General features: G+C 32.4%; 1 protein-coding gene across 1 annotated transcript in view; it reads left to right on the top strand.

Annotated features, from left to right (window-relative positions):
- LOC126879895 (tachykinin-like peptides receptor 86C) overlaps nt 1–15,770 on the top strand; it is an 883,727-nt gene extending 867,957 nt beyond the window's left edge. Inside the window, exon 11 of the mRNA XM_050643239.1 lies at nt 15,470–15,770. Coding sequence (XP_050499196.1) covers nt 15,470–15,666 — 197 coding nt within the window. The 3' untranslated portion in view covers nt 15,667–15,770. The remainder of the gene's footprint in view (nt 1–15,469) is intronic.
- Nucleotides 15,771–26,385: the final 10,615 nt, after the last annotated feature.

Raw genomic sequence — 26,385 nt, 5'->3', positions numbered from 1 at the left:
GAATTTAGATGTGATTTATTCATTTTAAGGGGTTGTTATACCCGATATCTGTGGCTTTTGCCCAGTATCTATGTATTTTATTGTGTAGTTTAGCAATTGCTCTTCTATGAAGTATTTATAAGAGGACGAAGCTCTGATGATGGCACGTTATATGTTGAAAGTACTTAGCTGATAATAAAATATTTTTTACACACTATCAAAAGTTTTTTGAGAACATACACCTGTTTGCCGTTTTGACCTAATTAGAAGTGTGTACAAATCTTACAGTCTTTTCCAATTCATAAAAATGCCCCAAAAAAATAGCTTCAGAACAACATTAACTTGTTACATTCTACACGTAAAAAAATGTAGCCTTTCAGTGGTAGTGGACTTGTTTCTTTTTGCAAAGAGCTAGACATTGGTAAAACAATGAATATCGCATGATAAAAAAAATCCGAAAAATGACTTGTTACCTTTTGCACTGAGGCCGTCCATATTTGGAGAAAGATTAAAAGATGCAAATTTGTTTTAATAAACACCAAATCACTGTAAAATAATCACTGTAAAATCGCATAAAATAACATTTTGAGAAAAAGAAGAAGAAGAAGATTTTTTGACCTTAAATATCTTATTTTTACGTCCCGCAGAAGCTATATACCAACTTTCAGACAAATCGGAGATCCAAAATTTTTTGCCTGAGTGATGTGACGTGGAATGTACCTACCCTCTACAAACTTATGGAGCAGACTTTAACAATAAAGATATCGCAAAGGCAAACGTTATTAGCGTTTCAAGACGTAAATAAGGGATAACGGTCTATTCCAACACAGGCATCAAAAGAGTTATCGCAATGTTCTGGGGGCGGAGCTTAACGTTATTATGACAACCGACTTTTGGGATTAGATTAAAATGTAACCTAGAAATTAATGTTGAGGAATACTGTAATTGTTTATTGAAAAATGAATTTGGATATTGAGCAGGTTGACATGCATTTTAATTTTAATGATTTAACCAACAATAAATATAAATAATCAGTATCAAAATAATATAAAATATCTGAATAACTAATATCCTACCACAAAAAGTAGTCTATTGTAGACAAAATAAGAATGCAAAGTGCTTCTCAACACAAGAAACAAGATGATTCACAGTTTTTAGTTTATAAAATTTGTATTCTATAAATTATTTTTATATTTCATCCCAAATGTCAAATTAGCATTAACGTTATTACCGTCCCTTATTTCAACCTAAATAGCGGGACACGTTATCCGGTATTAGCGTAACATTCACTCTGCGCTTGCGTACATGTCAAAATAGCGTATTTCGCTATTAGCGTGCGATAAAAATGCATTTGCGATAATCTCTCTATTGACACAAAAATCCGCGAATAAACTCTAGAGTTTCACAACGAGCCATGGAATATGCAATGCTGAACGTGAGCCTTCGAGAGCACATAACAAACTAACAAATCAGGCAAAGATCAGAAGTTCTAGACATCATCGAAATACAGTAAGGTCTCTTTTTATGCGGATTTTTTTAATGCGATTTTGAAGTTGTGCGGTTTGTATTTCATTCAAAAATTTCTATTATTAACAACTATTATAATTAATATTGACTATTCACATCCAGATATCAATAAAGTGGGCGTTTGCACTTTGATTTGGGGATTCCACTTGTTACATGATGTCGCTGACATCATTCGAGTTTCACATTGAAAGGTATAACCTGTAGTTGTTTTGAAATTATATTTTCTCATAGCGGTGCTTCGTTAATTTTATAAGTGACAAGTTTAAATTTTGCTGATTTCAAGTTGCAGTATAAAGCCGCATCCGCACTGGTAAAAATGGCAACGTACCAGCTGTTTGTCGCAAATATTTGCGAGCTTGAGGTAAATTGTGCTAATTAAGACGTGTTCGTTGCATACATCGGATGCAATAATTTTCGACGCACAAAACGCAAGATAAAAGGATTTGCGTCGCATATGGTTTTCAGTGTGAACGAACGATAAACAAATTTTCGATGATCGCGACGCAAATTTTTGCAACAAACCATTAGTTCAAGGGCTTTAGTCTCACTGAGGACGCGGCTTTATACGAAGCACATTTTGATTTCTGGATGAAACGTTTAAAGTGAGTGTCGTCAAGTTTTACTTTTTAGCACAATAAATGACCGTTTTGGAGTGTAATTTCCAGGGGCAACTCCGAATTGCATGAAAATTTGGATTTAGGTTCTACTTACCCTCCACTTCAAAGTTGAATTTGTACCGTTGGTTGCTTTTACTTGGGGGGTGACATTTACCCCTTCTTGGGGGGTAAAAAAACGCGTGTTTAAAATGAGGCCGGAAATGGATAAATTGACTTATTTTAAGCACCTTTTGTTCTATAAAGTTTTTTACGTAAGTCAATACTTTTCGAGTTATTCGCGATTTAAAATGTTGATTTTTCGACAAAAAAACTACGTTTTCAGACCGTTTTTCCCAAATAACTGAAAAAGTAAATATTTTATCGAAAAAAATATTTTTAGCAAAAGTGTAGCCTATAAAAAAACGAAAAAAAAATTATGTACAAGGAAAGTCTACAAATTGAGTAGAAGCAAAGTTGTAGCTCATGAAAAATACGTTCTTATTCGTCTAATTCCAAATCGAATAATTCCACGCGAAATCACCGAAGAAATAAGCGTTTTTCGGGAAAACCTTATTAACATTTTTAAAGTATTGAAAAAAAGCTTATTATTTATTTTTTTCAAAAGTTTACAGCATTAAAAATAAACGAGTTACACTGAAAAAAAAGTTGGCCCCTTTTTTTGGTAAAAAAAATCGTGAAAACCTCCCCCTATTTAGCACCCTAAATGAAATTAATCGTTTGGCTTTACCATTTATTTTAACTGTATGTGTATTGTTTATATGATCTGTCAGTTTGATTGGTTTGAAGTGCTTATTTTTTAAAACATTTGGTTTTATAGTAAAAAAAAATTTCTAGAAATGTTTGAAAAATTTCATTTTTTCAAAATAACTTGAAAAGTATTAGTGATAAGAAAAATATTAAGGAGTAAGAAAATGTAGGTTTTGCTATTATAAATATGCTAGTTTATTTTGTTTCTCCGTAAGACAAAAATTGGTTAATATATGGCTGTTCAAAATTTGCATACACTCATGATTAGTGACCCATTCAAGCTTTCTCAATTATAATCCTTTCAAAAATAAACACTTTGTAAAGCGGTAGCGATTAATTTCATTTGGGGAGCTAAACACGGCGAGATTTTCATGATTTTTTACAAAAAAAAGAGAGCCAACTTTATTTTGAGCGTAATTCGCTTATTTTTAATGCTAAAACTTTTGTTAACACTTAAAACAAAGATTTTTATAAACACTTTAAAAAAGTTTAAATGGGGTTTTCCCGAGAATTACTTAATTTTTCGGTGATTTCACCTTGAAATATTCGATTTGGAACTAGACGAATAAGAACGTATTTTTCATGAGCTACAACTTTGTTTTTATTTGATTGATAGACTTTACTGATACACTATTTTTTCGGGTTTTTTATAAGCTATACTTTTGCCGAGGATATTTTTTTCGATAAAATATTTACTTTTTGAGTTATTTGCGAAAAACCGTCTGAAAACGTAGTTTTTTTGTCGAAAAATCAACATTTTCAATGGCAAATAACTCGAAAAGTATTGACTTACATAAAAAACTCTATAGAACAAAAGTTGCTTAAAATCAGTTAATTTATGCATTTTCGGTCTTCTCTTGAACGTATGTTTTTTCACCCCCAAGAAGAGGTGACTGTCACCCCCCAAGTAAAAGCAACCAACGGCACAATTTCAACTTTGAAGTGGAGGGTAAGTAGAACTTAAATCCAAATTTTCATGCAATTCGGAGTTGCCCCTGAAAATTACACGGTATCGCCGGATTTCCCGTTCATTTACTGGGCTATTTCATTAGAAGAGGTTTTTGCCATATCAATATCGTAAGTCTACTTTTTTTATTACTTTTTTAAGACTATATTTAAAATGGTGGACAAACGTTTTGGTTTTATGTGATTTTAGAAAATTACGGAACTTATTCCTACTTTTTCAATGCAAGTAAAGTCTTTTTTAATGCGATTTTTTTATATGCGCTTTTCTGTAGAACGTATCCACCGCATAAAACGAGACCTTACTGTATCTACAACGGTATAAGTGGAACTGGGCAGGGCATTTTATTAGAACACAAGTGGACGGTGGACAAGACGAATCATGGAATGGAGGCCTAGAAATTACAAAAGAAGCCGAGGACGACCAACGACTAAATGGACCGACGATATATAAAGAGTAGCGGAAAACTGGCTAAAAGCGGAACAATGTACGGAACACTGGAAATAACTGAAAGAGGCCTATGTCCAGCAGTGGACGCGATTGCCTGATTGATGATGATCCTTCGTTTACGTTTAGAACCTTCAAAAACATGTATAAGATTTTTAACTTTGGGAAACCGATTATTGTTTCACAGATAGACTCGGGTGAATGATATTTTAATAGACTTACCTAATGAATTCCTTGATCACTATGTGGTATTTTGATGTATATTTTCTGATAATTTAGCTTACACTTGTTAAGATTAATAGGTCCAATAACTATTACCAACAATAATAAATTACTAATTTTGTGTACTTTAGACTAGACTTGATATAAAAAATCGATGTCGATGATTTGTAGTTGTTTACGCTGTAACCACATGCCTAACAAATGTTTTCCAAAAAAAAACGCGATTAATTTTAGTTCATTATGTACCGAAATCCAAACTCGTTAAGCTTATAAATAAAGTAAGAGAGCTGAAAATAAATTGTTTGTACAATTGGGTAATAAAGTAACAGATTCTCTAAATTTATATGTAGATACCTACCTGATTCGAAATCATTTGCAGTGAGCAGCAAGTTTGTCATAAATAAGACTATACATGGAAAATTTATACGCTCGATAGTTCAATGAATCGCTATACATAGGCGCCCATACCTACGGGCAAGCGGGGACCGTAGCCCCTCTAGCTTTTCGGGAAAAAACAAAAAATGAAATTTGTATTGTATATACAGTGGAACCCCGTTAACTCGGATTAATTGGGACCGCGGCCGATCCGGGTTATCGAAAATCCGGGTTAGCCGGAGAAAATGGTAAAAATTAATAAAATATGGTATGCTTACAGATAAACTCCGTTATAATTGTCACACAGACACTGGTAAACCACGTTCGCATTCCACACAAAACCACACATACAAAGCGTCGTCAAAAGTCTCATTCTTAGCTTTATTAGCTTTGCACCGATTAAACTGTCTTTTGTTATCATTTTGAAAAAAAAAATTCTTCGATTTTAGTTCTATTTTTCTTCCAATCCGATACTGTAGATGTACCGACACCATAATATAATGCTGCAAGATTCACCTTTATCAATTCTACTTAATGCTTCTAGTTTCTTTTCCATTGTCACTACAACATTTTTGCGTTTTGTTGCCCTTATAGACAAAAGACACGCAAACACAAAATCTGAATAAATTTACGAACGATTACAAAACGGAAGCGAACAATAATACGACTTTACTACACATAATACCGTCTCTGATGTTATGTTATTTAATAAAAGTGATGACTAGAACATTGTTAAAAAAAGAATTTTAATAGTCTTTTCTGAACAATGCTAACACAGACAGTTTCAAAGAAATAAAGGATAATACAGGTGCATGTTGTTTTCGACAATGAATGTGGTGTACCATGAGTCATTTTTACTATGTTATATGTAGTTCAATCCGGTTCCATTATCTCTCAAATATTATATTACATAGAGTTGGTACAAAACCTCGTGAACCTTGAAAATGCGTATGTATAAACGAAATAAAATGAAGCCAAAAACATACGACTATTTTATTTGCTGCGAATTGCGCGACAGGGTCCCATCTGCACCCTGATATTTTCAGTAATGTCGGATTCATCAATCGTTTCGTTCGTATATTGACGTCACCAAATGAATGAATTAGGTTCACGAGATTTTGTAACAGCAATACATTTTTATTGTTGAAATGTTTGTCTGATAAAAATCGGTCCGGGTTAGCCGGAGTTCCGGGTTATCGGGGCCCACTTATCGGGGTTCCACTGTACATATATAGAGAAACGTATTTTTGTCAAAAAATACGTTTGCCCCCACCCCCTAAAAAATTTTATATGGGCGCTCTTGTCACTATACCTAGACCAGGCTGTAGGTATATTTTATATTTTTTATTTATATTTATATTTATTTATAGTAAATACAAAATGACCAGGGCCTCAATTTTTGACCCTTCGCTTCGTTATCGAACTTATTCGCTTCGTATACTAAACATATATGAAACGAATACGTTCGATAACGAAGGGAAGGGTCAAAAATCGAGGTCCTGGCCTCTTGAGATTAATCCAGGTCGTTTCCTGATGGGATTACAGTAGTTGATACATAAAATTTTTATTTTAACAATTTTCTGATTTAATTTAACTAATTAATAAGCCCTAAGCCTTATAATTAATAATACGTAGGTATCGTCGCCCCCGTTAGGTACATTATTCCGATTCGATATTTTGCACAAACTTACTCAAAAAGAGGTCCTTATAACAAGTTCATAAAGTGCCAGGCGGTACCTTGGTCGAAAAATTGTTTTAACAATTGTTTGCAAACAAATTCACAAAAATAATATTTTCACTTCGGATAATTTTTTTTAGATTCTGTGGCCCATTCTGAATAAAAAAGGTTCCATGTGATTTTTCTCTAAAATTAATTTTTGTCAAATTATAGGCGATTTAAAATTTAAAAAACGCGAAATTAACCATTTTCTAGGCTTAATAACTCGGTAAAAATAATTTTTATGAAAGTCAGAAACTGACCAAATCAAAGATTAAAGTCTCCTCTACAAGATTCTGAAGAAATTATTGTCATGAGTTTATTACTAAGATGTTATTTTTAATAATCAACAATGAGCGCTAGGCGTCTATTGAGACGGCCGCGGCCGTCAATGTGAGTGCGAGTGAGAAGTACCATTGGATAGCCGGAATGTTGCATCTCTTTATTAGTTATTATTATTAAGCCTTGAAATTGGCCATTTTCGCATTTTTCAAATTTTAAATGGAGTATAATTCGATAACAATCAATTTTAGAGAAAAATCAGAAGAGACTTTTTTTGTTCAGAGTGACCCAAGTGATGTTATAAAGACCTCTTTTGAGTAAGTTTGTGCAAAAAAATCGAATCGGAATAATTTACCTAACGGGGGCGACGATACAGCCTGGATTACTACGACAACGTCAACTTACATCGTTCAAACTGACAGAACTTTGACAAACGCACAGCAGGACAAAAAACGGCTTTCAATAATAGAAAAACAGATGCTATGTACGCACGTTACCTTCTAGATAATAATTTTTGAAGATATTCTTCTTTAGCGGCGAATCGATTGAGGGTAAAATTTGATTGATCCGCGCGCATGCGCACACCGACAGTATGTTATTAGTTGTTATACGGGCTCTGATTGGGTGTTGAAATTTTGAAATGATCTGTCAATAATTGTTCAATATGGAGGTTATCGGTAAACAAAAATATTGTATATTATTAGTTTTTATTGATGTGTGGACAGAAATAAAATCAAATTTATAATTATAGTGACTTTTTAAATAGTTTTGAAAAGCCGCAGGTACGTAATTCTAAACGTTTCAGTTGGAAATACCTAATAGTTTCAATACCTATCTATTTGAAAAATTTAAACAAAATAATGTAGTGACCTATTAGTAGGCAATGCTTTAATTTACATACTTTCTACAAATCTTCATCTCATATATGGTTTTCTTACTCTATATTTTGTTGTATTTTATTTCGACAAAAATCAAACTAATAATTTTATTTAATTCATATAAATTTTAGGGTGTAAACGTTTAGTTTGTGTATATTCCCACATGACGTATACGAGAGTTTGGTGCAGTTTGAAATGGCGTCAACTTTCGTACGGCGCGGTAGACGTGAAGTGGGTTCAAGCCCCAAGCAAGTTATTATTCTTTTATTTTTTTTTATAGATTTTATGATTGTAAGTACAGTGGAACCTCTATCTTCTTCTTCTTTAAGTACCGTGCCCAAATTTTTAGGCGTGGGTAGCTTCCATAACAATTTGCCGATATCGTTCTCGATCTTGTGCGTCATGTAACAATTGATCTGCTGATAAGCCAGTCCATTGACGAAGGTTTCGGAGCCATGAATATTTCTTTCGACCAATTCCCCTTTTTCCGTCGATTTTTCCATTGAGTATTAACTGCAGCATCCTGTATCTGCTACCTCTCATTATATGCCCCAGATATTCAAGTTTTCTCTTTTTTATCATCTTCATTAAGTCACCTTCGCCTTGACCTACTCTGTTTAAGACTTCTCTGTTTGAAATGCGTTGAACCCAAGATATTCTGAGCATTCTACGATACGACCACATCTCAAAGGCTTCTAATTTGTTCATCATGTTAACCTTCATGATCCAGGTTTCACATCCATATAGTAATACAGGATACACATAACATTTTAGGAACTTGATTCTTAGTTGTAAGTTCAGCTGAGAGTTGCTCAGAATAGATCTAAGTTTCTTACGATAATTTCTATACGAGTTTTAATTTCTTCATCCGGATTTAGTGTCTCGTTTATCCAACATCCTAGGTATTTAAAATGGTTAACTTTTGTTATTGATTCATCATTGACAATTAGTTGCATAGGGCCGACGTCTTGTTTACTAACCACAAGTAACTTTGTCTTTGTTGCATTTATGTTAAGTCCGTTATTGGAGCATTCTCTAGTGACTCGATCTATAAGCAATTGAAGATCTTCGATATTTTCAGCCATGATCGCGGTGTCGTCTGCATATCTGATGTTGTTAATAGTTTCTCCCCCGATTGTCCACATTGTCCTTCCAAGGCTTCATTAAAAATTATTTCTGAGTATACGTTAAACAAAGTTGGGGATAACACACAACCCTGTCTGACACCTCTTTGAATGCAAATTTTGTCTGTTTCTTTGCCGTCTACCAGAATAGAAGCTTCTTGATTCCAATATAGATGTTGTAAAAGTCTCAGGTCTTTATCGTCTATTCCAATCATTTCTAGATATTCAAACAACCTATCATGTTGAACTCTATGAAACGCCTTCTCAAAATCTATAAAGCAGACGTAAATTGGTTTCTGTACTTCCCATGATCGTTGAAGTAATGTTAACATTGAGAACAAAGCTTCCCTTGTTCCCAATCCTTCTCTGAAACCGAATTGTTTGTTTCCCATTGTCTCTTCACATTTCTGCTCTATAACTCGGATTAATCGGTACCGCGGCCGATCCGGGTTATCGAAAATCCGGGTTATCCGGAGAGCATGCTAAAAATTAATAAAATACGGTATACTTATATATAAAGTCCCTTATAATTAAAATAACATGAAATATATATGCACAGTACACATCTAACTTACCTATAGTTGTATAGAGTTTAGTATAGACAATATAGAGTATTGTTCATTTCTAGGTCAAAAAACTCAGTCAGTTTCGGTTGCGTCAATTTCATCTGGTCTGCCATCGGAACGATGTTATGTAATTTAAGAACAGTGACTCTTTCATTGTTTAAAAGACCATTGTTTAAAAAACAATTTTTTAAAAGACAGTTGAAAATAGATAAAGGAATAACAGGTGCCTGTTGTTTGCGATAATGAACGTCGCTCTGCCGCCGCCGTGTGCATGAGTCATTTTTACTATCATAGTTCAAATTACACAGATACCCATTATCTCTCAAATATTATATTATGGTCGAAGGGAAGTTTTATCAATGAAACTCGATATTTTTAAGACATTCCAGAAGCGGCTGCAGATAAAATGTTTTAACATAATACAATACATTTTTATTGTTGAAATGTTTGTCTGATGAAAATCGGTCCGGGTTGGCCGGACTTCCGGGTTATCGGGGGCCGACTTATCGAGGTTCCACTGTATATTATTATATAATTTTTGAAGATATTTTTTTTTTAAACTGGTAGATAAGAAAGTTAGTTTGATTTTTAAATAAAATAAGTAGAAATAACCTTTTAAGTATATTTACTTCGTTTAAATTACCTATTATATAATAGAAGAATATCTTCTTACGTGCGTACAAAGTACACACACATTCTTTTTAATTAATAAACAGTATCAAATTCTTCATATTCAAAATAAAGGTATCTTTACTAGAATCTATGAAAATTAATAAATTAAAAAATACAGATATAATTCTGAATTACGCAATTTACCTATTGTGATATTATTACAGATTGTAAATGTAAATATGTAAATGATATTATTACAGTTAAAGAAATAGTTATTTATGTATTAAGAGCGAAAAGTGATACATTATTGCTTGAGAGTAATGGTAATGGAGCGCGGTAATTACTCGAAAGCAATAATGTTACTTTTTACTTGTAATACATACAACATTTTTTCTACAATCACTTAATAAAATGAAACTATTTTTAGATCATTAGCTTTATAAGTTTAAATATTCAATTTGTTTGTATTGTATGGATCTATGGTTACTACGGACTACGAGCGTTTATGAGTATGAATGTACAATTTGCTTGTATTGTAAGGTGATATGGTTGCTACGGACGACGCTAGAGCGATAGAGCGATAAAGTAACGGTACATTGACAAGCGAAAAAATCTTCTTTACCAAGTGATTGTAGAAAAAATAATTTAAATATGTCATTTTCCTGTAAATGTCACACGACATTCTTATTCTTTATATAAAGTCCACAGAATAATTTAAATTATAATTTCAAATTGTGATATTATGGTATTAAATGAATCATAAAAAAATGTAGCAAGAAAACATTTATTTAAATATTGACACGTTACAGACAAAGACCGGGGATGCCTCAGACCATTTTAAGACAATAATAATTAATTTTAATCCAATTCACCTAGTCCGGAAATACTTCCTAAGCTAGCTAGAGCTCTTTAAAGATAGTACCTTGTAATTGTTTTTTTAATACCTTCTGAATGCTTCTATTTAGAAAAACGAAAACTGGTACGCCTATTTGTTGAATAAAGCAACGGTTATTTTATCCCACAATTTTTTATCTTAAACTTTGAAGCATATTTGACAATGGATTATTAAATTGTGAGGTATTCTAGTACTAAACGGTACTCTTGCTTTAATTCGGTACAATGCACCGTTTTCTAGAAAAATTGAATTGACAATTTTTCGTTTTTTGGATTTGAATAAAAAATGAAAAAAAACGGTGCCTTTTACCGTTATACTAGAATACCTCACAAATTAATAACCCATTGTTAAAAATGACGAATAAAGGCGGACGCCTATGACCGGTACTAGAAATTCGCAATTGATGGAATCGATTTATCTATGGAAGATAAATATAGGCGTACCAGTTTTCGTTTTTCTACATAATTATAAGCGTTCTGGAGCTATTAAAAAAAAACTAATTATAAGACGCCATCTTTAAAGAGCTCAAGCTCCTTTAGGAAGTATTTTCGGACTAGGTGAATTGGATTAAGTTGTTTTAAAATCACTTGAGGAATCTCCGGTCTTCGTTTATAAGGAGAGTTTCTGGACACCCTGTATAATAAAACAAAATAAACACTTACTATTATTTGCAGTTAATCATTACAAAAATCACACATCTGAAATAGAAAATTATTTTAAATTACTCAATGTTAAGCCATTATTCATATCGTGTATTTAAACATAGTATCACATAAATATCTTCTAATTGTGACAAATTAGAATTATTGTGTTTTGACTGTGACCATAACAAAAATGTTAGAAAATATCACAAAAATAGTATAGACCAGGAAGGATCTTTTTTAGGTGGATGTGAGAGGTGGCATTCGGATTTTTGCGGATAAAGTTAGGTGATAACTTCGTTAATAATAATTGACTTATGCTCCTTCTCAAATATTCCCGAAACATAATAAAATATTTAAAAGTTTCAAAAAATTTTTTTCTATTTTCCTTGCTTATAACTTTAAAACGATTCATTTTAGAACAAAGTCGTATAAGAATAAAACAAAGATAATTAAATTTTCTATCAGATACGATTGATTGCAAATGTCTTAATTTAACACCCTTGCTGCAAAATAGCAATAAATATAAAATAAGGGGGCAAAACAAGCCTGTCCTTATTCAACGTTTTTCCATCTTAGGTTACACTTGGAACCTTCCTAATTGGCTTAGAAAATTTTTGTAATGTGCTAAAACCGTCCACCAAATTTCATTAAAATTGACTTACTAGATTTTGCATAATAATTTTGCAATCTAAACTTTTTTAAAAAATTAAAATTTTTTAAAATCTTCCACAACAAAAACTAGAACATACAAAGATTTGTCAATTTTTTTACATATAAAGAAGCACTCCACCTATTTAATGCACTTTACAGAATTGAAATCGGATTATTTGAGCAGCCTCAGCAATGTTTTAAAGTTATAAACACTTTTTTGGCTTATAAACAAATTAGTGCGTTGTCCAGGAGGGGGGTGCTACGGGCTCCTTTATTTAAATGGACTTACATAAGCAGTGCCGGTGCTAGGGTATAAGGCGCCTGCCTGCAACACTAGCATAGGCGCCCTTCGGTTTTTTAAATTGATATTTTGTATTGCACCAGCTGAACAAAAAGCTCAGTTTGGCGCCCCCTTAACAGGGGCGCCCGCCTGCAGTGCATCCCTTGCAGGCCCGTTATCGCCGGCCCTGTACATAAGTTTTTTATGTATTTTGACCCAGATGTCTAAGAAGGTACTGAGTTCTTTTTGTGGTGGTGGATAGACTAATTTCAGGGCTTTTTTATGGCTTTTAAACCAAAAACTTCATAAGAAAGCCCTAAAATTAGTCTATCCACCACCACAGAAAGAACCCAGTATCTTCTGCTCTATCACATATACTGGCAAGATAATAACAAAAATAGCCAGATACATAAAAAAGAAAGGAATAACACCAGCCTTCAGAACTAAAAACAACTTAAGCAACTATATTAAGAACAATAAGAGCCGAAAGAGAAAACAACTACAAAGTGGTGTTTACAAACTAACTTGTGGTGGCTGTCCGAAAACTTACATCGGTCAAATTGGCAGAACCTTTAACAAACGGATAGCAGAACACAAACGGGCTTTCAACAATAGAAAATCAGACACTTCTACATACGCACTTCACCTTCTAGATCATAATCATTCTTTTAATGAACAGTTTCAAATTCTGCATATTCAAAATAAAGGCCTTAAGCTATCTTTATTAGAATCTATGGAAATTAATGAATTGAAAAATACAGATATAATTTTGAATGACCAACTCGAGACAAACAGCTCCCCACTCCTCAACTTCTTCAGTTAAATTGTACTTTAAAAAGGCAAACCCATAGTAATCTAAATCACTTGAGAAAGGCAATCTGCCGAAACAGCTGTAGTCACATAGTTGTAATAAATTTTATGGAAGTATAGAAAACAAACGTTTTTAGTGTTTTATTGTTACATATTTTACATATTATTTGTTATTTTCTTATTACTATTGTTTTAGTTCTCTAAGATGAAATTGTCATATTCAATTTTTTTGCTCTTATGCTAAATCTGTAGACTAATCTTTGCAGAATATCTTCATCTTAGTCTATCAATATTACCTCGTCTGCATAATATAGTTTGTTTACTTCTTTGTTTCCCATTCTGTATCCTCTTTCTTTGTTCATACTTGAATCGCTTATATATGAAAGGATATAATATAAATCACAATAATGAAGTTTTGAGATAATTTAAAAAAGTGTTTATATTTGAAACAAATAAAAAACTTGTGATTTTTCCTGGAATATGTATTTGTTTATTATAGGTTTGATAACAGTATTGTATGTAGATTGATTTTTTTAATTAATAGATATTTTATTCAATATTTTATTCGTCTGACTTATATCTTTTCACAAATTAATTTAAAAAAAAATGTACAAACTATTATTTTTGGCCGCATTTGTCGAAATTAACAAAAAGAAAACGTTTATTGGCCAACTCTATTTCCAGTTATTAACACACGAAATATTTTAAACTAAAAAAATAAAAATTAAAAGCAGTTTTTTATAAGATACTCATACGTTCAGTACTTTCCACTTCAGTGGTTGACCAACCAATTATTTCCTCATAAAATTCTTGATAATATTCTGGAAGACACCTAGTAATCTTTTGAATATCAATGATTTTTATGTTAATTGGATTTTTTTCCATAGGATAAGCTCGTTTCTTTGGAAGTTGAACATTTTCGTTGATATGACTTTTTAGAACAAAGGAACTGGTTAGTGCTCCATCGATAAACTTCAATGCTTCAACAAATCCTTTTTTGTATTGTGATTGTAGCGGAACTCCATAAAGCTGGAAACGGCGAATGACTCCTTTTGTGAACGTTGAATAGATGTAGCGGAAGTTTCAACAAAATGGCACGTTTTTTTGTAATATTTGGACCACCAATTTTTAAAATTCAAAATGTCATTAGTTCTGACCATTATTCGTACAGTAAATTTCTGCCTCTTTGCAGAACTACAGATTACTTCAAAAACTTCCATTGGTGTATGCAGCCTATCCATGCGATTGAGTTTGCGTTTGGCAAATTTATGAAACGATATAAGTCAATGACACTTATATCTTTTCATAAATAAATGGAACGTTCTGTTTACTACTTACCTATCAACAGTACCTACTGAAGACTAGACTTATATTCTTTTATGACTAAACGCTATATATAAGTATTAAAAACAAATTTTTGTCATAATCTCAATTTACCTAAAATAGTGACTTATATCCTTTCATAAATAAGCGATTCACTTTTGATGATTTCATCCATGATTATTTTGAAAAGCATAGAGATCAATGAGTCCCATGTCTTATTCCGATGCCTATGTCTATAGGTTCTGTAAGTTGGTCATCTATTCTGACTTCCATTTTTGTTGTTTTGGTAGATGTTTTCAATAGTTTTTATTATGTCTAGGGGAACTTCTCTATTATACAGAAGATACATTACATCTTTGAGTCTCACTCTGTCAAATGCTTTCTTCCAGTGAATCAGACATAGAAATGCTCGTCTATTACACCCTAGTGATTTCTCAGTAATTTGCTTTATCACGAATATTACATCTGTACACGATCTTCCAGTACGAAAACTCTGTTGTTCATCTGCTAAACTTTTTCTCTGATTCATTAGTTTTAATTTTTTAGTTATAATTTTTGTTGGAAGTTTTAGGGTAGTATTTAACAAGTTGATACATCTTCAGTATTCTGGCTCTTTTTTATCTATTTTTTGAATAGTAGAATTACTTCGCTCATTCTTCATTTTTCCTGTATTTTATAATTTTGTTAATTAATATTGTTAATTGTTCTATCGTTCTGACAATTTATTGTCGTGTATTATAAATCATATCTACCCACTGAAGCCGATTTACAAATAATAAATATAATTAATGACCGTTTTTTGTTTTCAGGGGCAAACGGAACAATTAAAATTAGAGTCACCAGCCCAAAGGAGAAAGTAATGGAATATCACAACGGAAACCCCCTGCAGGAACACCCGGCAGGAATGAGCGAGCAGGACGACGATACAAAAATGATGAGAAATGCGAGATGGTCGAACAGAGAGAGTGGCAGGTCGCGGAAAAATATAATAACGACCGATTTGTAAAATTTCGATACTCTGAAGAAGATCTTGTGATATTTTTACTAGTCAACTAAACAAAGTTTTTATATTCTTTGCTGTTGTGTTAACAATAAATTGCCGTCAGTGTTTACACAGCTTTATTATTTATCCCTTTCATAATATGTTTCGTAAATTGGAATTTTATCATAGAACAAGCGGGTTTTACAAAAGGCTATGGAACAAACTATCACCTACTGGTAAAAAAATCTTATAGAAAAATGCACTGAATATAATAAACCACTAGCTTTAATATTTGTGGACTATGAAAAGGCCTTTGACAACGTAAATCAACAAAAAATTTTGAGAGCCTTGACAGAATGCCGAATTGACTCTCGGTATATAAATTTAATTAAACACATATACCAAAACGCAACAACCAGTGTTAAAGTGGGTGATCGCCAAACCCGTAAATTCCCGATACAACGTGGAGTACGCCAGAGGGACACCATATCGCCGAAACTGTTCACTACGCTTTTGAAATATGTATGTAATAAAAGGGCAAAGCTGACCGAAAGGGCATAAACATAAACGGATAAAAGCTTAGCCGTCTGAGGTTTGCAGATGATATTGTACTAATAGCTGACAGGATAGATGAGGCCAAAGAACTTCTATATCAGCTCTAACCCTAATAACACCAAACATTCCATGTATGTTCCTAGAATGTATACACAGGACATTGAAAAAACTCCTGGAATGTTCTCAAAAGCACAAGAACGTCCCCTAAATGTCCCAGAAAAGTCCTGTGTCAGCATTTTAAACATTCCTTGAATGTCTGGTTGGAACATTCCATGTATAGCCGAATGCTATACCAAATACGCTACGATCGGTTCGGACGTACCTAATGACAATTCACGGTAACAAACAGACAAGGTTGAAGTATAATAAATATACAATAAAATGTTTTAATAATACTCATCTTACTCCTGAGGAAGACAAATCCAAAGACACAAAAGTTATAATAAATATTGTAGTAAAGAAAAAAGAGACGTTCTCACAAACAATTTATTTTACAACTGACGACCTGTTTCGCTGTCTACAATATTCACAGCATCTTCAGGTCACGGTAAAAGTAAAATTAAATGCTACAAATAACAAAAAAACAGAGTTAGTTAAGTGGTCTGGTTGAAATCAAAGGGTAAAGATCAAGCCAATATTAAAGTATATATATTTATGCATACATATAAATACCAAAATGTACGTAAATATGGTTTAACAACCCTTACACTCACATACATGCAAGCATTCAAATGTAGTGGCAACTAAAGTATGTCAAGTATAAGTATAAAATGTACACTTACTTTCCGGTATAAGGGAAGAATATAGTAGTATTCAATATCATACTTTTTCTCCAAATTATGCTAAAGGGAGAGATGGTAGAGGGACAGATTTGATTGTAATGTACAAACAAAACAAAATAATTGGCAGGATCTTGAGGGGATTAGTAAGGGAACACGACATTAAACCGTGCAACCAAAAATTGTTAGTTATATATAAAGTGATGTTATTTTTAAATTTTTTAAAGTGTATATTTTTAATTTAATTGGGATTATTAGATGTTGTTCTGGATGTTCAAAGAACTGATGGATGTAAGATTGGTTGTGCAATTTCTTAAACCAGAATTGGTCAGTTGTGTATTAGTTGTGGTGTGATTGTGAAAATGTTTTAATTTTGATTTGTTGGAGACATTGAAATTAAACTGAACAATAGTAAATAGGTAAAATTTGCTAAAATTTAAAAGTGTCAAACAATAAAATCATTAATAAATAATTCAGAATTAAATTCAAATGTGAAGGTAACTAACTGTACATGAAATTAAATTTATAGTAATATAAAGTTATGATGATTTGTGCAGCAATGAATGAGACTTTATGAGATATTACTAAAAAGTTAGAAAAAGGCAAATATGAAAAAATAGATGAAAAAAATTATGATTCATTTATGTTAATATCATGTGAATCATAATTTTTTTCATCTATTTTTTCATATTTGCCTATTTCTAACTTTTTAGTAATATCTCATAAAATCTCATTCATTGCTGCACAAATCATCATAACTTTATATTGATTTTATGATTTTATTGTTTGACACTTTTAAATTTTAGCAAATTTTACCTATTTACTATTGTTCAGTTTAATTTCAATGTCTCCAACAAATCAAAATTAAAACATTTTCACAATCACACCACAACTAATACACAACTGACCAATTCTGGTTTAAGAAAATTGCACAACCAATCTTACATCCATCAGTTCTTTGAACATCCAGAACAACATCTAATAATCCTAATTAAATTAAAAATATACACTTTAAAAATTTTAAAAATAACATCACTTTATATATAACTAACAATTTTTGGTTTCACGGTTTAATGTCGTGTTCCCTTACTAATCCCCTCAAGATCCTGTCAATTATTTTGTTTTGTTTGTACATTACAATCAAATCTGTCCCTCTACCATCTCTCCCTTTAGCATAATTTGGAGAAAAAGTATGATATTGAATACTACTATATTCTTCCCTTATACCGGAAAGTAAGTGTACATTTTATACTTATACTTGACATACTTTAGTTGCCACTACATTTGAATGCTTGCATGTATGTGAGTGTGAGGGTTGTTAAACCATATTTACGTACATTTTGGTATTTATATGTATGCATAAATATATATACTTTAATATTGGCTTGATCTTTACCCTTTGATTTCAACCAGACCACTTAACTAACTCTGATTTTTTGTTATTTTTAGCATTTAATTTTACTTTTACCGTGACCTGAAGATGCTGTGAATATTGTAGACAGCGAAACCGGTCGTCAGTTGTTAAATAAATTGTTTGTGAGAACGTCTCTTTTTTCTTTACTACAATAGTATGGACTCACACATGCAACCCATTCATTATTATAATAAATATATTTACTAAAAACACTAATTACCTATATTCTTTTCTATAAATACCTACATTCATTTCACACCTTTTCTTGCACTGATATATTTATACATAACTTGAAAGATTTAGCAAGTAAACGCCATACTGTCTGTGTGCGCATGCGCGCAGTATTATGAAATTTTACTCTCAATCGCGCCTAAAGAAGTATAACTTCAAAAAAAAATTTTGGACACCCTGTGTAAATAATTATCCTAATGTGTATATTACTGAATAGAGAATTGAATTACCTTTCAAATGAGCTAGCACATAACCCCTATTCTCATTTAAAAAATAGTCGATTACGTCATCACGCCCAGATGGATGACGTCACTAGTATGTTATGTATGCCAAAAAATCATATTTTAAAAATCAAATACCTTTTGTATGTTATATTTTTTTTTCTAATTCTGTAAATAAAGCAGTTGGCAGGGGGGTCAAAATATAGTGAATAACCCTGTACATATATGGATACATGAAAGTGCCTATGAGAAATGGATATATCAGAAAAATAACAAATCAGAAACCTATTACTGAGTACTTTAATAAGCAGAAGAAAATGTTCTGGTTCGGGGATATTAAAAGAATGAAACCAGGAAGAATTACAATGCAGGTTGCTAGATAATATTAGAAATGGGAATTAGAAGGAAAATGAGAAGAGGAAGATCCATAAGGAAATGGATAGATCAGATCTAGTAAATAGGAAAGGAAGGAATAAAGGGAAAAGTATTCAAGAATTAAAGATGATGGCCAAAATAGAAATGCAGGAGAAAATGGGTAAAGGAAGAAACGGAATCCTAATCCGACGCCTGAGAGGGCAAAAGGATATGAGAAGAAGAAAAAAAAGAAGAAGAAGAACGAGAAGTCTATAACTTGTCAATGTCTGATACTAAATATAAGATAAATTTAAAATCCTATAATTTTCTACCGAAGGGATTCTATCTGAGATCCAGCGCAAAGTTATCCGATTTTTGTTATAACACATCATGATCATTAGCATGGTATAAAGTTTAGTTTTATTTTCATTTTTATCTAAATATCGTCTCCAGTAGCAACATCTGATTACAATTTTTAAGCAGTTAGATAAATAAATTCCTAATCGAATCATAAAAAAGTAAATTTAAAGAAAAAATTACAAACAAAATCTATTTTTAGCTCCAGAGTAATTGCCTTACGGTGTAAAATAAGCAAAAGCATAGTCTAGGTAAAAATAATGCTTCCTTGACATAAGATTCCAAACAAAAAACGTAAATTTAATAGTGGTCTAAAATCCACGAGGTCTGTTTATTGTTTTACTTGAAATAAATCCAAGCAAAAAACTGGAATCAGTTTTGTTGTATTTTCCACTTACTATAATAACATCCAACAATGAATTGTTGGCTAAATATTAGTGGAGTTAAGTATACAAAAGTGGAATGTAAATAACAATCCTAAAAACGGGAAACTATAACAAATAACAGCTGCGCGCTTTAGTGGATTGAATTAAGTACACCTAGATTATGAAATTATGATATCTAGTAAAATATTAGGTGTAGATGCAGTTTTCAAGATAGATATAAAGTGCAACTAATTGATTATTTATTAAAGGTGAAAAGATAAGTATAACTTTCTACGAAAATTACACAGAATTGTGTACTAAAGTTGTCGATAGAGACATTATTCTCAAAGATTTGAAAAATCTTTTCAACGAATGCTTTCACAGATAAGTCACAGATGATTGGAAAGAAAGTTTGACAATAATTCTCTTGAGGAGACAGGGAGGATCTGAAGAACTATATAGGCCAATCTCCCTGCTGTTCCAAATGTACAAACTCATTATGAGAGTAATAACTAATAGGTTAACGTCGAAGCTTGATAGTTATCAACCGGTAGAGCAGGCAGGATTCCAAAAGGATTACAGTACAGCGGATCATCTTCCCACAGTCAGAACGCTAATAGAGAAAGCCAATGAATATCACTTGAATTTATACATTGGCTTCGTTGCTTATGAAAAGGCATTCGACTCCATAGAACTTTGAGCAATTTAGTAGAGCTATGAACAACTGCAGAATATATTGCCGATACAGAATGCTCGTACATAATATTTACAAGAAAGCTACAATGAAAATACAAATAGATGAGAAAACCAAAGCTATACCAATCAACAGAGGAACTCTCCAGGGAGATGTTATCTCCCCAAAGCTATTCACACTGGGGCTGGAAGACGTGTTTAACGACATTAACTGGGCAGATAAAGGAATACATATTAATGGAAGAAAACTGAGTTATTTGGGATATGCTGACGACATTGTAATATTCGCTACAAGTTTCCAAAAATTACAGACCATGATGACGCAACTATTTTAAGCTTCGGAGAAGTAGGTTTTAAGGTGAACTTAGAAAAAACAAAAATAATGACGAATACCCCTAACATTAGAAAAATAACGTTGTACGACATAAATTTAGAAAGAATTAGCAAATACATCTACCTGGGACACATACTGAAAGTTAACAAGGAAAATCAAACTGTCGTAATTACCAGAAGAATAAGGTTAGCGTGGGCAAGATTTAGAAAACTGAGTTGGATCTTGAAAAACACTAAAATAGAACAATATTTGAAAACCAGAGTTTACGATCAGTGTATTCTCTATACAGGGTGTCCAGAAACTCTACCGACAAACGAAGACAGGAGATTCCTCAGATAATTTTAAGACAATTTAACCCAATTCATCTAGTCCGAAAATGCTTCCTACAGGAGCTAGAGCTATTTGAGATGGCTTCTGGTAATTAGTTTTTCTTAAATATCTCCAGAACGCTTCTATTTAGAAACGTTCAGAAACGAAACTTGGTACACATAATTATCTGCCAGAGCTAAATCGATTCCATCCATTGCAAATTTCTAGTACCGGTCATAGGCGTTCGTCTTGGGTAGGGCTACAGTTATATTATCGGATAACTTTTTTGTTTTTAATTTCTAAGCATTCTTGAGTCTGGATTATTAAAATGTAAGGTATTATAGTACCAAAAGATACTCTTACTTTAAGTCGATAAGATACACCGTTTTCTAGAAAAATAGATTTGAAAATTTTTGAATATTAAAAGAAAATTTCAAAAAAAAACTATTTAGAAAAACGAAAACTGGTACGTTTATTTATATTCCAGAGACGAATCGATTTCATTAATGGCAAATTTCTAGTACCGCTCATATGCGTCCGTTTTGGGTAGGTCAACGGTTATTTTATCGCATAACTTTTTTGTATTTAATTTTTAAGAATTTTTGACACTAGATTATTAAATTATGAGGTATTCTAGTAGTAAAAGGGACTCTTGCTTTAAGTTAGTAAAATACACCTTTTTTTTGAAAAATTTTTTCATTTTTTTTTCAAATTCAGGAGACGAAAAATTTTCAAATTGATTTTTCTAGAAAACGGTGTGTCCTACCGACTTAAAATAAGAGTACCTTTTAGTACTAGAATACCTCACAACCTAATAATCCAGTATCAAAAATGCTTAAAAGTTAAAAACAAAAAAGTTATGCGATAAAATAACAGTTACCCCACCCAAAACGGACGCCTATGACTGGTACTAGAAATTCACAATCGATAAAATTGATATATATCTGGAATATAAATATGTGTACCAAGACGCCATCTTCAAAGAGCTCTAGCTCCCTTAGGAAGCATTTTCGGACTAGGTGAATTTGGTTAAATTGTCTTAAAATTATCTGAGGAATCTCCTGTCTTCGTTTGTCGGTAGAGTTTCTAGACACCCTGTATACGGGGTGTTTGGTAAAGAATGGGCCATAGCTTAACCTCAGATTCCTGAGGTTTAAACAGGCCGATTTAAGCTAACTTACCTAAGTACAAAGTTTATAATAACCGAGATACAGGGTGTCAAAATTAAACTTTTTTTTATTTATTATTGAATATTTCCTGACAGGTATGAGATAACAACATGAAATTTGGTATGTGGGGGTTTTTTGGATCGAGAAAACTAAATTCTCTACCAAAAAATTATGTGTTGCCCAGAGGGCGCCACATACGCCTTCAGCACTTATTTATTACGTTCAATTTTTTTATCCCTCACTCTGTATAATTTTGACATTAAAATTTTTATTCTCCTATTAGTTTTACTTAAAAAAGGTATACTTTTTTCATCTCCCTAAATTCAACCGTTTTCGAGATAAACGCATTTTAAATCTGCGATACACCATCATTTTTAGCATAATATCATTGTAGTTACACCCGAAAAATAACTTAAAACCATAAAATTATCCAAAAATGTATCGCAAATTTCTTCAAATCGAATTTGCGATGCAATGACATAAATTTGAGAACTGGTACAATTATTATGGTTTTAAGTTATTTTTCGGGTGGAATTAGATACAATGATATATTATGCTAAAAATGATGGTGTATCGCAGATTTAAAATGCGTTTATCTCGAAAACGGTTGAGTTTAGGGGGATGAAAAAGTATACCTTTTTTAAGTAAAACTAATAGGAGAATAAAAATTTTAATGTCAAAATTATACAGAGTGAGGGATAAAAAAAATGAACGTAATAAATGAGTGCTGAGAAGGCGTATATGGCGCCCTCTGGGCAATACATCATTTTTGGTATAAAATTTAGTTTTCTTGACCCAAAAATCCCCACATACCAAATTTCATGTTGTTATCTCATACCTGTCAGGAAATATTCAATAATAAATAAAAAAAATATTTAAATTTGACACCCTGTATCTCTGTTATTATAAACTTTGTAATAAGGTAAGGTAGTTTAAATCGGCCTATTTTAACCTCAGCAACCTGAGGTTAAGCTGTGGCCCATTCTTTACCAAACACCCTGTAAACTTACGTATGGTTTACAGACGTGGACACTCACCAAGGCCAATATGGATAAAATAGTAAAGGCACAAAGAGCGATGGAAACATCAATGCTCTGAGTGAAACTTACAGACAAAAAACAAACAAATACATGAGAAGTAAAACCAAAGTAAAAGACGCAGGAGAACATGCTGCAGAATTAAAACGAAGCTTCGTAGGACACAATGCCCGACTGAAGGATAAAATATGAAACCACGAAATACAACAATGGAGACAATGGTAAGGAATGAGAAGCAGAGGAAGGCCACAAGTGAGATGGGCTGATGACATTAAGAAAATTGGAAGACACAACTGGAAACAATTGGCGCAAAATAAAAAACACTGAACAGAAATTATTTATTTATTATCCTTTATTTCCTTCCCAAATCATCGACGTTAACATAACAACAGAAAAAAAGAATTTGTCATCTCGTTAATTAGAACACATATTATAGGGACAACTAGAAAAACATGCTGACCGCCAAAAATCTACTTGATTACTTGATTAGTAGAAGGTGATTTATTGAACCCCAAGATCCCCAGAACTAACCCCATGAAACTTTTTGTAATCCAAACATTCAAAAGATATTAGCGATAAAATAATTTCAATATTACATTAAGAACATCTTTTTATTTTGTTATTATTGAGTAGTACGAAATAAACTAGATATTAGTTTTAATAGAAACTACCAAGAATTTTGTGTGTTTTAAAATAGTTAAAATTAGTTATAATTACATTGGATTTAGTATTTTACTTGGAAACCACTTCCTAAACATTCCCAATAGTTGTATTGGACGTCAAAACAACAAAAACACAAATTGAAGCTGTGATCTTTAAATAATATAAACACAAGTCTAGTGACTAATGTTTCAACTACTGAGAAAACCAAATAGATTACTGGAAAATATCCAAATATAAGTAAATAGTGGTGTTAGTGAAAATTATAAAATTGGTATTTATATTATTTGACAAGCATTCACGTGGTTCGTGATCTGCGTCATGTATTATGTTCATAAAATGTGGAAAATTCGCAATAAACAATAAACGGACAATATGGTATATTTTAAAGTTGCAAGAAGTTAACAGAACACTAAAAACTATTTCACTGAGTACTACTACTAATGCTAAATACACACACACACACCGATTTTGGAAGGTCGATTTTATATCGGCCGTCCAAATTCCGTTAGTGAACCACATGATAGAACAGGACATTTCAAACTCGCAGGCACCGATCGGCGATAAATGATGGTTAAGATCATTTATTTAGTGTGACAAATGTGACAAAAAAACAAAAGATTTGCAAATATGTGTTACTTTCGAGGAAAGTGAGAACTTCGTAACCTACACTACCTTTAAATTCATGTATATGACTTCAGCTGGACATAGGGTCGGTAATGCCTCGGTTAGCTGGATCCTGCTGTCTCAGACACAGATTACTATACATATATCGTAACAGCTGTTACGTCCATATGCCAGTTTTAGGTGGATGCAATCATAGAGGAGTTCTTTCTCATCTTCTGAGAGCCTACGTAAGCCACCATCCGAACAAGTAGATATACTAGTTGAGAGACCTTTTCTGAGGACAGTCTTCGAGAGCGCTCACTATTGGCTTCACATTTGCGCACGCTGGGAGGAGTTGTCTCTCCTGCTGTGGTAGCTGGTGGTCAACAGCTACTGTTCAAATGAGGTTTTTACGCTCAATCCTACGTTGATGACGCAATTCTGTTGTTTTTTAGTGAAATATCTCGGAGTGGTATTGGATAATATCCCAATTTTCTCAGTGAAATATCTATGTAATGAAGGTCACTCGACTATAAGGCCACACAAAATATACAGATAGATTTTCTCAGCTAAATTGGGTCTGCAGTCGGAAATCCTACATTTGATTTATTTGTTCATTATGGAGCCTCTTCTGCTTACTGGGATGTTTGCTCACCTTCAACTAGTTCCGTGCTTGATCATTTCTAAAGCTCTGAGAGTTGCTATGTTGCAGAGAGTTATTGCCACCGGCAAATAAAGGATCCTTTATTACAGGATACTTTAATAAAGGACAAATACAGGACGGGTCTAAAAGAGTGGTATTGCAAACGCAGTTAAGGAATCTTTTATTTTGACAAATGACATGAAATATTTTTGTAAATATAAAAATAACCTATAAAATTCCATTTGTTGATAAAAGTTAAAATAAGATAATTAAAAAGAGTAAAACGTTAAATTTAATTATTTTGTCATTTAAAGATGTTTAGACAGCAACTTATATCCCATAATACTCATCGTTCAATAATAGAGAGATATCGAAACCCCATTTAACATGGTCCTTTAATAAAAGATCCTTTATTTTGACATAAATAACCATGCTTATATGTCAAAAGTGTCAAAATAAAGGATCTTTTATTACCAAACGACGGTTTCGATATCTCTCTAATATGGAAGTGCAATTGGAAATACCTACTATTTTAGGAGTTTTTAAATACTTTTGGATTATGGGTATATAAAATGGGGAATTTCTGCAGAATATATTATTAGGGAATAGTGGATATCCAGTCCTCAACTACAACTACCTATGACACCATTGCAGAACAGTCAGACAGAAGTTGTGTTTTATAATCAATCACAAACCCCTTCAAGAATTGTTATTGAAAGAACATTTGGTATTTTGAAAAGATTTCCCATTTTAACATATGTAATGAGATGCAAGTTACCTTTTGTTCAAAGAATAATATCAGCTTGTTCAGTTTTACATAATATTGCAGTAGATAATAGAGAAAACGTTGAAATACTGGCAAATGAGTGTGCTATTGATATTGATATAGAAGCTGTGGCAGTACATTTTCAACCAGGAGCTAATCTAATGCAACTAAATTGTGTGTGTGTTTGTTTAAAAATATTGTTCGACATTTAAAGTCTTAAACTAGGTAATTTTATTTTTATTGGACTGTA

Source organism: Diabrotica virgifera, chromosome 2 (assembly GCF_917563875.1).
Source record: "Diabrotica virgifera virgifera chromosome 2, PGI_DIABVI_V3a".
Classification (NCBI taxonomy): domain Eukaryota; kingdom Metazoa; phylum Arthropoda; class Insecta; order Coleoptera; family Chrysomelidae; genus Diabrotica; species Diabrotica virgifera.
This window is presented reverse-complemented; position numbering and strand designations above follow the sequence as displayed.